The 13,670-nt window shown below is 43.6% G+C and overlaps 1 protein-coding gene across 3 annotated transcripts in view; it reads left to right on the forward strand.

Moving 5' to 3' along the window:
• LOC126335149 (probable G-protein coupled receptor 179) overlaps positions 1-13,670 on the forward strand; it is a 1,457,037-nt gene that overhangs the window by 1,075,047 nt on the left and 368,320 nt on the right. For all 3 annotated transcript variants that reach the window (XM_049998117.1, XM_049998118.1, XM_049998119.1), the window contains exon 5: positions 637-990. In XM_049998117.1, coding sequence (XP_049854074.1) covers positions 674-990 — 317 coding nt within the window. In that variant the 5' untranslated portion in view covers positions 637-673. The remainder of the gene's footprint in view (positions 1-636; positions 991-13,670) is intronic.

Raw genomic sequence — 13,670 nt, forward strand, 5'->3', positions numbered from 1 at the left:
CTAACGGTTGGACTATTTGATCGTACAAGCACAGACTGTAGCTATTTCTTCAACTAAATTGAGCAGCAGTTTCAATTGGAGCCAGACACTGATTAACACCATCCTGGTAAAGTCGAAAATTGCTACTAGGTTTTCCCTTATTCCGCACTCGTGGTGAACCCAAACATTTACGCAGCACTCAATAATGGATCGGGGTGGTGTTCTATACGCGGTGTTCCTCATAGATGAGTTACATTTACCTAAAATGCTTCCACTAAACCGAAGACGACCATTTGATTTCCATACTATTCACCTTACGTGCTCGTTCGATTTCACATTGCTTTGCAACGTTACTCGTAGCTATTTAATCGTCTTGACTATGTCAGACAGCACGCCATTAATACTGTATCCGAATATTACTGGATTCCTTCTCCTACTCAGCTGCATTAGACTTTAGAGCAAGCTACCATTTATCATACATTTATAAACTCTGTCCGAGTCATTCTGTATCCTCATACAGCAATTCAGCGAATATACTTTTCTGTATACTACAGCGTCATCATCATCGTCAAAACCCGCAGACTGCTGCTCAACCTATCCGTCAGACCGTTTATGGCGAGACAACAGTAACAACAGGTCTTCTCTGTCTGCCAACAGGAGGCGGTGTCGCGATGACTGTGGGGGTGGCGCCGTGATGGCGGGGGCGGTGGTGCGCCAGCTGCTGCTGCTGGCGGCGGCGGCGGCGGCCGCGGCGGCACCGGACCCCAACCCAAACCCCAAACCAAACCCAAACCCAAACCCAAACCCAAACCCGAACCCGAACCCCGACCCCAACCCTGGGCCGGCGCCTGGACCCGCCGCCGTGGCGCCGACGGCAGCCCCCGTAGAGTGCGAGGACCGCGAGCTGCGCGGCGCCCACGTGGAGGCGGGCAGTGGGGGAGGCGGGGGAGGCGTCGCGACGGCCGCCTTCTGGAGCTGCGCCGCCGACGCCTGGCTCGCCGGCTTCTCCGGGTGAGTCCCGCTCCAGACTCCTGCTAACAAGTGCTTTCTCACGTCGCACTCTTGTTAGCGAGACTTCGCAGGCGCCATCCAAACAGATCACCTCGTTGTTGTCCCTCCAACACCTTCGCCCCGGAATCACATCCAGGGAACCAATACCTACACAGTGCTGGCACGTATGAACTTGAAAACTTCAAACTGTACAAAAATGATTAGCATCATAGAACTGTGCAAACAATTAGTTCGTAAGAATTCAGTACAGTCAGAAGTTGCCGACTGCTGCAGTTAGAGCCTCTGTACGTCATTTCATGGAATGAAACAAGTTCTGGATATGTTGCAGGAGAAAAAACTTACGTCCGGTTTGTGGGTACGGCCACACAACATTGACAGTGGTTGCAGGAAGAGCAGGAAGAGTATGTTTCCAATCAGCAGACAATCTACGAGGGCTATTCGAAAAGTAGGATCCTGTCTGTCGCAAAAACGAAAGTACATTGAAAAACAAAAAAAAACGTTTTATTGGCAACAGTTAGCTACACCCTCCAGCTACTTCTCTACATAGTCGTTGCTCCGAATGAGAATTTGTCGTAGCATTGTACCAATTTTCCAATACCCTCGTCATAAAAGACAGCCGCCTTTGCTTTCTGCCAATTCTCTACGCTGATCTGCACCTCGTTGTCTGTTCCAGAATGTTGACTTCATAAACAGCAGTTCACGTGAGCAGAGATGAAAATCAGGAGAAGCCAAGTCCGTCATGTGGGTGACGAAATAGGCCTACTTCTCATCGAAAAATCTGTAGCAGTGTCCTCATTGCTTTGCACGGCCAAGAAATGTTACCAAGAAGGAAAGACATGAGAATTACGTTGTCTGGGCTGCACAAATGTAGGGAAAATCTCTCACATTCGTTCACACTCCGCAGGAGACATTATTTTATAGGCACCCTTAAGTGTTCACTGTGCGCTGAGAACTGAAAAGAGCTATGTGACGCGATCGACGGCCAAGTAGAGGCACTCTCAGCTCAACCACGCAAATTTTCGTAGGATTTTCACTGTGCTTTCCATTTCGCGATCGATCGGACCTGACTTTCCTAGTAGCCCTCGTAAATTAGTGACGTAGTAGGTACCGTTGTAGGCTCCGTGATGCTGTTGTCTGTAGGAAGATTTCAAAACCAGACTGTAGCGAAATGCAGGAATTTGAAGTAAAGCATCTTCGCTCTTCAGCTGTACACGTACCGCTTTATTTCTTAAAGAGTTCTTATAAAGTTGCCCGTGCTGTAGGCAGTTACCATAATGAAGTTCTTGTACATGGAGGAATATCTGCAGAGAGTAACCGATTAATGCAAAAGCGGGAAGTTAACCCTGAAAGTAAATAAATACAACGACGTAGACGAAGAGAGTTGTTATTAAAGGTAAAAATTATCTGGGTTGTTAGGCTGCGTGATATTTCTACTGTATGATCGACGCTTCGATCACTCTGCTGGGATGTTCTTCAGGCCATTGGTAACTGAACAAGTGATTTTATAAACCAAAAGATTTTACTGCCAATGGCAACAGCAAGGTCTTCAACCACACTATAGGTGACAAATCACGGGAAGCAGCAATCACTGTAAAATACCTGACAGTAACAACCCCTAGTGACCCTAAGTTCAATTATCACGTAAAACAAATATTCTGATGGTTCAAATGGCTCTGAGCACTATGGGACTTAACATCTATGGTCATCAGTCCCCTAGAACCTAGAACTACTTAAAACTAACTAACCTAAGGACAGCACACAACACCCAGCCATCACGAGGCAGAGAAAATCCCTGACCCCGCCGGGAATCGAACCCGGGAACCCGGGCGCGGGAAGCGAGAACGCTACCGCACGACCACGAGCTACGCACAAATATTCTGAAAACAGATGGCAAACTGAGAGTTACAAGGAGAACCTTAAGGAACGTATTCATCCACCAAAGAAGTGATTTACAGCGCACTTGTATGTGTCCCAGACTGATAAGCAATACTCAAGAAACAATCGAACAACTATGATTAATAGACAAGATGGAGGTGATAGAGGAGCGGCTCATTTTGTCACGGGATCGTTCATTCAGCTGAAAAGGTAAGTGAGATGCTCACCTAATTCCAGTGACAGACAGTAAAAGAGAGGCGTTGTATATTATGGACAGGTTTTCTGTTGAAATTGTAGGGCTTACATTCCAAAAAATTGGGGCAACTTGTTAATTCCTTCTCTCAAAATAATCACGATGAGAAAATTAGAGAAATTAGATATCACATGCAGCTTTACCAACAGTAATTTTTCCCACGCCCCATTCGCGAGTGGGACTGGAAAAGGGGATCGGCAGAGGGGGGAGGGGGGAAGGGGCGGGGGGCGAGGGCCAGATTTTGCTATGAGGGTGGCTTGCGGAGTATTGATATGCAGATGTAGACATGGTCGTTGGGCCACATGTGAGATGTATTGGCAGGCCAAGGAAGCAGTGGTACCTGTCATTCTTTGAAGAAGACTTGGACTGTCCTAGCCTCATATGGCCGGACGTTGTCCTGCTGAAATATGCGTGTGGAACTACTAGAAGGGAGGCAATGCTTCGAGCCCTAAATCCTTTCTGGTGTAGGGCTTGATGCTCACATTTACCTTAATATGCAATAGGCGAGATTTGTTACCCACACAGCTCAGAAATGCAGTCTACGTCTATATACATACTCCCCAAGCTACCGCATGGCGCGTGGAGGAGGGTACCATGTACCACTAGTAGTAATCTCCCTTCCTGTTCTGCTCTTAAAAAAAATAGTTCAAATGGCTCTGAGCACTATGGGACTTAACATCTATGGTCATCAGTCCCCTAGAACTTAGAACTACTTAACCCTAACTAACCTAAGGACAGCACACAACATCCAGCCATCACGAGGCAGAGAAAATCCCTGACCCCGCCGGGAATCGAACCCGGGAACCCGGGCGTGGGAAGAGAGAACGCTACCGCACGAACACGAGGTGCGGGCTGTTTTGCTCTTAGCTCGCAGATTTCTCGTACCTTCGTGGTCCTCATGAGAAATGTATGTTGGTTGCAGGGATCGTTCTGCAGTTAGCTTCAAACGCCGGTTCTCTAATTTTTTTTGAATAGCGTTCCTCAAAAAGTAGGTCGCCTTTCCTTTGAGTTCCCGCAACATCTCCGTAAAACTTCCGTGTTGTTCGAACCAACCCGTAACAAATCTAGCAGTCTGTCTGTATATTGCTTCGGAGTTTTCCTTTAATCCGACCTGGTGTGGATCCCAGACACTTTAGTCATACATAAGGGTAGGACTCAGCAGCTTCCTATGCGCGCTCAACTTTACAGGTGAACCGCACTTTACTAAACTTCTCACAATAAGAGAAAGTCGACCATTCGCCTTCTCACATGCTCGTTCCATTTCAAATCGCTTTGCAACGTTGCGCCCAGATATTTAAATGACATGACTGTGTCAAGCAGAACACTACTAATACTGTATCTGAACTTTATATGTTTGTTTTTCCTACTTACCCACATTAACTTACATTTTTCTACATTTAGCGCCAGCTGCCATTCGAGAACAAAATGGCAACATACTAAGTAGTATTACTTAAGAAGTTTTCGAGTCACTCACATACCTATTCCACACGCTTGTACCTATGTACCAACTAGAAATTTTACCTAAGTCACCTTGTATCATCGTACAGTCACTCATCTTCGATACCTTCCCATACACCTCAGCATCATCAGCAAACAGCCGCACATTGCTGCAGACCTGCACGCCTGACCATATATGTACACAGAAAATAATAACGGTCCTGTCACACTTCCCTGGGATAATCCTGACGATACCCTTGTCTCTGATGAAAACTCGCTGTCGGTAACAACGTGACAACATTACGGGTAGTAAAGGGAGTTCAGAAAGTCCCTCCGCAGTACCGTATGATTCTAAGCCGTGCGAGCCGTATAATTATTCGCCTGTTTCACTGTGACACCATTTTCCAAAATTTTTGAGAACATGATGTTCCCTACAATGGTATCTCACCTCAGCAACAATAATATTCTCAGCAAATCATATTGTGAGTTTCTCGAAGATTTGCTCCACTGAGAGTGCCATTTACATGTTAACTCACCAAATGTTACAGTCATTAAATAATAAAATAGCGCCGGTTGGTATTTTCTGCGATCTATCTAAGGCACTTGACAATGTGAATCACAGTATCCTCCTAGAGAAACTGAAGGTTTATGGGAATGATGGTATAACCAACCAATGGATATCATATCTAACCAAAATAATGCAGAAATTTTACTTAGCACTCGTAACGCAATCGATGCAATCTGCGGGAGTAATTCTAAGTAGAAGACATCACGTACTGGGTTCCCCAAGACTCAATCTTAGGGCCACTACTGTCCCTTACATACATAATCCCTTGTATCACATGTCAGTAGTATTGTAATCAATCCTTGCATAAATGCAATGTTCTTAAAAGTATCATTAAAGGATTTGCTGCGAAAGGTGTCTTGCTTAATTTTAAAGACACACAACATATTCAGTTCTGCACATCTAGGGGTCGTACATCTGTGATAAGTGTAACACGCGGTGAAGAAATAATTAGTATGGTGGAAACTTCAAAATTCTTAGATGTCCATATTGATGAGAAGTCAAACTAGAAAAATTACATTTTAGAACGCCTAAGACAACTTAGTTCGGCCACATGTGCCCTTAGAATCTATGCAAATGTTGTGGAGAGACAAGTCAGTAAGGTAACATATTTTGCATATCTTCAGTACATAATGTCATACGGAATGATATTCTGGGTAACACATCGTTAAGAAAGGAAGCCTTCATTTCCCAAAGAGCTCCTTTAAGAATAATATGTGAAGCTCATCCACGATCATCTTGTAGACCTTTGTAGAAAAAGTTGGGCATCCTGAATACTGTTTCACAGCATATATATTCCTTCATAACGTTTTTTCTAAACAGTCTACCACAGCGCAAAAGGAATGATGTACATAGTTACAATAGCAGATGGAAAAATAACATTCATTAGTCTATATTATTTTGGTCTTTAGCACAAGTAGGGGTGCACAATGCTACAACTAAACTTTTTTATCATTTATGCAGTCATATAAAATGCGTGATAAACAGGTAAGTAAAATTTGAAAACAAACTGAAAAAGTTTCTCTTTGGCACTCGTTTTATTCCGTAAAATGTTATTGTAATGTGTAAAACTTGAAAGACAGGAATTACTAAATCATTTTTGAATACATATAAAAAAACGTTTATACTTGTTTATCTTGTAGCCATATGTACAGATTAATCGGTGAGGTGAATGCAAAATGACTCGTTCTGTAACATTACGATCTATCGTGCAAAATGATCCATGGAACATGAAACTAAACGACTAATGTGTCAGTTAATGAAAGGTGACGCACACGATCTGCACATTCCTCGAGGCGTTTCTAGTGCCAACTACTATAACAGGTGTTTGGGTATTGTACTACTTGAATCTGACGTTTTGGTACACAGTTCATGGAGGGTATGACAGAACTGTTTACCATTTATGTCACATACTGACGAGCATTCAGTATCGTTTGAGTTATTAACAAATCAGCTTTGTTGCCATGTCCAACAGCTCCATGCACCCTCATTCCAAAACCTGGAGAGGTATGGGTTTCACAAATCACTGCTTCCTGTGACCTTTCACCGAGTCATCCACAGTGACATTGATGTTGATCTGCTCGCCATAAACAGAATAAAGACTCATCGCTGAACACCCAATGTTCCAGATAGCTCTTGCTCTACACTATGCGCGGGCGTTGGACAAAAATATGGAAATAGCGCGATAAATGCATGCTTGAACATAAATACAGGTACTAGCCAAGATTGCACGATGCGCTGTTGTATTTGACCACTTGTGTACTGTATAATAGTGACGGGCCGCCATTGAAGAGATTGTGATGAAAAACAAGAGGATGGACACTACAGAAGTCACTGCAGAACTCATTGTCGCACTCGCGAACACTGTCAGCACCAAAATAACACGGAGGGAATTGCAGGGCGAGCTCATATTCCAGAACCACTTGTCAGTGATGCAAATGATCGTAACGAGAAAAGGTGGTGCCGAAGCCATGAAACCTAGACTGTGGATGAATCTTCTGTTATGCTGTTTACAGCTTTTGGTAGAGTTCACATTCCAAGAGTGAAACATGCCGGATGTTTGGTGATGATATGAGCAACCATGTCATGATATTCCATGGATTTCACCGTTACATTGCACTGATGCATTACTGCCACTGTTTATGTACCCATTGCGGCTGATTAAGTCCATCCCGTGGTACAATGTTTGTCCCTCCAACGGTGATGCTGTGTTCCTAGACCACGCAGACCCTGTTCTTACAAATATATTCATCAAGGACTGGTTTTGTGAGCATGAGGATGAACTGTCGCGCCTGCCCTCGCCCCTCACTGACCAGATCTGCATATTATTGTAACTTTGTGGTCTGTTTTGGAGCGAAGAGTGGGTGATCGCTATCCACCTTCACCGTTACCTGAACTTGCTACAATTTAGCAAGCAGAATGGAATAAGATCTCCTTGAACACCATATAGGACCTGTATTTGTCCATTCCGAGACAGGTGGAAACTGTTTTGAATGTCAGCGGGTTTCCTACACTGCATTAGGCATGGTAATCTTTTTTGTTTTTGGTGTTTCTATATTTTTGTTCATCCCCTGTAAGTCTTTGTTTTCTGTCGTATGGTTTCAATGGTAAACGAAGCATGGCAGATCGAGATCTGGACCACCTTCCAGTAAACTGTTGCCGGTTATTTGTGGTGGAACTCTGGCTGTAGCATCTGACCTGATTTCAGCTTCTGTCTATCTCTGGGAGGTGGGAGAGGAATTCTGCGTGGCGGTGCGTTTTTCTAGAAAGAACAGTGCCTACCCATCTGTGTTATCGGCCTCAACGAAGGGTGCTCCGTTCTATATTAGCGCCAGTGAATGGTATGGCCTATCGCGAATTATAAGACTCCACATGTCTTTTGCATGCATTTCCCTTCGCACGGTTCGCCCACAACTGATTGAGATGGACCTGTGTTCATTTCAGTTTGCAACTCCAGTCGGGTTTGAAATTAGTTGCCTTAGACGAGACGATTCCCGTCAGTCTGGACTTTATTATGAGCACCCTTCGCACGTGATTTATGGCTGCAAATGGTATACCATTCCTTGTAAATACGTTACAGAGACCACATTTCATGTAACGTGTGCTAATTGTGTATTGATTACTAAGGAGAGCAGAGAAATTACTGTATCTGGTACCATACTGTAACAACCCTTTAATGATTTTCAGAAACCAAGGGATAACTAGATCTGGGTAGCTAGATGGAGTCTTGAGTTACACCCCTCAGGAACACATGATATGTCCCTTACTTCGATTATATTACACTAAACTTTCACCAGCTATACCAATATCTGTTTTATTTACAACTCAAGACATTACTTCACTTATTTTATTTTAACACAAGAACTAACTTCTGAAAAAAAACTGAAACACAAAAAACTTCCTTGACATTGTGAATGCTCGAATAACTAAGTTCCAAATAACAGTCACAGTTTGAATCCTTCAGAGTCTGTATGAATGGAGTTTGTTATAATGGCACTAAGTCCGACACGTTTCAAGTGCGGGAGATATAGCAAAAACAGAATGCCAAGTCCTCTCCACTCGGCGGATTCCCGTCGGCAAAGCCCCAGTTCACGGTGATGGAGACGAGTAAAGGAGTTGATCGTGGTAGAGCGTCCTCCGGGCGAGTCTTCCCGATGCGCCAGGCTGCGGCGAGGACGGAGCCTCTCCGTCGTTTCTAGGTCCCCGGTGCCTCTGCCACCACGGCACGGGCCTTCACAGTCGCCTCGCGGAGCGACTCTTCACTCTGATTGGCTCCAACACAATTTCGCCGGAAGTAGGAAATACTTCGGATTGCGCGCGCTGATCAGGGCTGCGCACACACCTTTCAGCTACTGCTGGCCCCACCACTGGTTCCGCCCGTTGTAGATCTGTTCTGTTGGGTTTGAATTTCCGCTTCTCGTGGACTAGAGTACCGCCACCATGATGTATGTTATTTGGGTCACTGCTGGCGCCTTTTGCACTTGTCACCGCAGTGAGTGCCATTACTACCTGTCCATACTGCCCGATTGGCCTGTAAATGTTTGACATGTCTTTCAGAGTTTGGCCTTAAGTGCAAAATCAGAGGAATGAATTGCACAAAATATGGATGAAAGGATGGAGTTTTAATGCTGCTTCTGAAAATTACTTTCGCTTTTTTTTTTGTAGTACATCAGGATTTTGCATATAGTAAGATCTCACATTTTATACACTTACGTAACGGAACCACAAATACAAAATATAACTACAGTCAAGGTATATATTTCTACAATTATTATTTTAAATACCATACATACCACAAATTATTCTTTTATCAACATTTAGAATAGTGCGTTATGTTATTGTTATGTTATGTTAACCGGGGACCTAGAAACGACGGAGAGGCTCCGTCCTCGCCGCAGCCGCAGTGGTCCACAACCCCGCGACTACTACCGCAGTCCACTTCACCCCTCCGCCGCCCCACACCGAACCCAAGGTTATTGTGCGGTTCGGCCCCCTGTGGACCCCCCCCCCCCCCCATGGAACGTCTCACACCAGACGAGTATAACGCCTATGTTTACGTGATAGAGTAAAAGTGGTGTACGCGTACATGGAGAACTTGTTTGCGCAGCAATCGCGGACATAGTGGAGCTGAAGCGGAATAAGGAGAACCAGCCCGCATTCGCCAAGACAGATGGAAAACCGCCTAAAAACCATCCACAGACTGGCCGGCTCACCGGACCTCGACACAAATCCGCCGGGAGGATTCGTGCCGGGGGCCGGTGCTCCTTCCCGCCAGGAAAGCCGTGCGTTAGACCGCACGGCCAACCGGGGATGCTGAATACTGCGTTACATTTAGTTTCCAAACTTTCCTTGTAAAAATTTCACTGCTTTGTTCCTCACCAACATTTAAAAGTATTCGGCTTTCACACATTTACTCAATTTTCTCTGGTACTTCCACTCTACGTCCTTGTGTTCTCGAGGGAAGCCTCTCCTCGCTCTTCACTGAGATCTCCCAGATTTTAATGGATGTAGTCAGTATGTGACTGCAAGTGTGAAACAGTTATACACTTATTTTACAACCCAACTTCTTGAAATTTTTCATTGTGGTCTTAAGGGTTTTCCTGTAATTTGGATCCTTTTACTCCAGCAAAAATTTCCTGTACCACTAGTAAAGGCAGTTCTTATGTCTTTTTCTCTGACGTTCATTGTATTCTCAAATTGGTGAATCTGGGGACCGTCAATTTTTGTTGACTAGTGAAGGGAAATTTCATAGAAAGATACTTAAAGCAGAAAACTCGTTATGGAAGAGCCCCTACGAACTGTTTCGTCAAGCCGAATTTCATGTGTAGAAATGGAAGTGATATTTCTTTGTGGTCTTCAAGCTGCTTACTCGACAAGTTCTTAGTTGCATGTTGCAAATGTCTCTGACTTGACCATCTTTACCCGCCAGTGCTTTTGCTTTACCCAGCTCCCATCCTCACGTAGAAAGCAGGACGTTTCCTTGCACGGAGTTTGCCGTGCTGTTCAAATTCCTGTAACTAAAAATGAAATATAAATTATTTCCTCACATGACAGAAGAAAACTAAAAATGTGTTTGACAGCAGCACAAGAAATTTAATTTTAAATCACATTTATTTTTGGTCATTTGTTATCACATTCGAACAAAGGATATAGGTGTTATGGGTAATATCACGGGGGAAAAAACAGCGGAAGATGCATTCTATGACTATTGTCTGGTAGAAGCTGATTTTAGTATACCTAAGTCCACCCTACAAGTAAAATTATTGGACTGAAGCTAGAGGTACAGTTAGGAAATCCACAGAGACAGGTCGGCAGGAAATTTGAGTTCAAATGCATAGCAACACTAACAGACGTAAAGAGCTTATAATGACCAATTATCTATTTGAAATACACTCTAAAACAGAAAAATAAAGAATAGAAAGAATACGGCATACTACGAAGGATTCATCCGAATGAGATGACAATCGGTAAATAAATGACTACAGTTTCAGAAGAATTGGGTGATTTCTTCAAGAGAATGAGCTTCACAAATTGATGAAGTCAATAACGCGTTGGTCCACCTCTGGCCCTTAAGAAAACATTTACCCCGCTTTCTATTGACTGATAGAGTTCTTGTATGTCCTCGTAGGAGATATCGTGCCTTTTCTGTCCAACTGGCGTGTCAGATCATCAGAACGCCGAGCTGGTTGGAAGACTCTGCCTATAATGCTCCAAACTTTCTCAATAGGGAATCGACCTGGCGATGTTGGTGGCCACGGTTGGATTTGGCAAGCACGAAAACGGGGGGGGGGGGGGGGGGGGGGGGGGGGGTAGAACGTCTCTCAGTGTGCGAGCGGACATTATATTGCTGTACAACAAAACGGGACGTAGAAAATCGTCGACGTACCGCTGTATTGTAAGGGTGTCGCGAATTACAAACAAAGGCGTCCAGCTGTGAAGTGAAATGGAAACCGTGATCATTACTCCTGGATGACGGGCCGAATGGCTGGCAACAGTGAGACTGGTATGTGCCATTTCCGCAATTTGTATCAATCACTGATGTTAAGACCTTGCTCCATTGCACTACGACAGTATTTCAACTACGCATGACTTGCTAAGGAAAACATGTATTCTTTGCTTTAGTTTGTGAGTGATCTGCCCGCTGGCAGTTAACAGTGCATTGTGCATATAGTGCATCCAGCTCAAAAACATGAGACATGGTAGTGAACCAACGAGTAATTGTTAGGATCCTCTGCAGAAAGCAAATATGAGACAACGATTCACGGACGAAGCACACTCTGCTTTTTACTGAGACGGATAAATATGCATGTGTACATTACATGATATTAACCTAGAATCTAATTTCAACCATATATTGTCCTCACAAAACACTTTATTCAAACAGTAAATTTTTGCCAACATCTGACATTAAAGAGTAGCGTTTGCATTTAGTGCCCTTATTGAAATTTGTACTCGTGTGACCTTGTAATGGTATTAACATGCGCAGCGGATGCACTACAAACATGAAACTAAAATAATCTGGATTCGTTTGCTGTTCTGATCTCTTGCTGCAGCTCCACTATGCTGCAGTATACCTCACTGATAGTTGAAATACATGAACGAAAAATGTATGAACGCATTAAGAAGAATACTTTACCGCAAAGATTCCTATGGGATTCGTGAAAGCTGGAGATTGTTACTATCGTGAAATTTGTGAAAAGAGCTGACGTTTTTACGCGTTTCAGCTTGTTAAGTTTATTTTCTTTGCATTTAAAAATAAGACACATTTTCTCTGGGAAAACATGCTGGCCATTTAAGTAACTGGATTTCTTTTTATCTTAATTTCATAGATGTGAGCCAACCACATATACATTGTCTACTCAGAAATTCGTCTGTACGATATAAGTAGTTACAAAATAAAAATGATTTCAATTTGTTTTCGATACTTTCATTGTCTTCAAACAAATATGTGACTGATTTCGTGGACGAACATAAAATGTTTGTGCCACTAGCTGAAGGCTCAAATTAATCGAACAATAGTGCGCTGATCTCAACAGCATAATTTGTTCCGCGAATTAACAAAACATAAAACGCATTCAACACGAAGCGTTTGACGCCAATTGTACCAGGAAAGCGCACTGAGATCATCACACTTACTTTCACAAAAGATCGTTGCACGCTGACCGCCAAATGCATTTCAGTAACATCTAAAAGCTCGTAATGTCCGTGAAAGTCAATGTATGAGACTGAATCGACAAGAATGCAGCAAGTCGAAACCTTTTGATAGCATTTGGAACAACGCTGACCTTTGGGAGTGGTCCACTAGGAATAAATACCAGCAAAACTATCATACGTACAACACTAGTTTTACCTTGAAAACTAAAATTTCTACAAATTAAACTGAAAATTAAATCGCAACAAATGAAGCTGAACAAATCAACACTCGAGTCTGTTCATTTGTGCTCGGAAAACTATACGCGGCGATCAAGAAGCTACCGCTCGAAGGCCACACTAAACCTGGAGGTCTAATGGGGCCGTATTCGTTCGACTACCAAGTTGTGCATGTCTTCCCGCGCCTACGGGTGACCGATGAAGCTCGTCCACCGCAGCCGACTAACATTCGACACACGGCCAGCAACTAAACTGAGAACTTGCCTGAAGATATCATTCCCAGTCTCAAAACTCAGACTTCTTACGTCTTTCTAAGACTCGAGCATTGGCATCACAGGCGTATAGAAACAACTGAAGGAACTAAAAGCTAATAAGTCGCCAGGTCCTTATGGGATCCCAATTCGGTTTTAAAAAGATAATGCTACAGCGCTGGCGCCTTACTTAGGTTGCATTTATCGCGAATCTCTCGCCCAGTGGAAAGTCCCAAGAGATTAGGAAACAGCGCAGTGACTCCTGTGCATAAGAAGGGTAAGAGAATGGACCCGTAAAATTACGGACCAATATCTTTAACATCGGTTTGCTGCAGAATCTTTGAACATATTCTCAGTTCGAATATAATAAATTTCATTGAGAGGGAAAAGTGGTTTCAGAAAGCAACGCTCTTGCGTAACTCAGCTTGTT

Source organism: Schistocerca gregaria, chromosome 2, assembly GCF_023897955.1.
Source record: "Schistocerca gregaria isolate iqSchGreg1 chromosome 2, iqSchGreg1.2, whole genome shotgun sequence".
In the NCBI taxonomy this organism is placed as follows: Eukaryota; Metazoa; Arthropoda; class Insecta; order Orthoptera; family Acrididae; genus Schistocerca; species Schistocerca gregaria.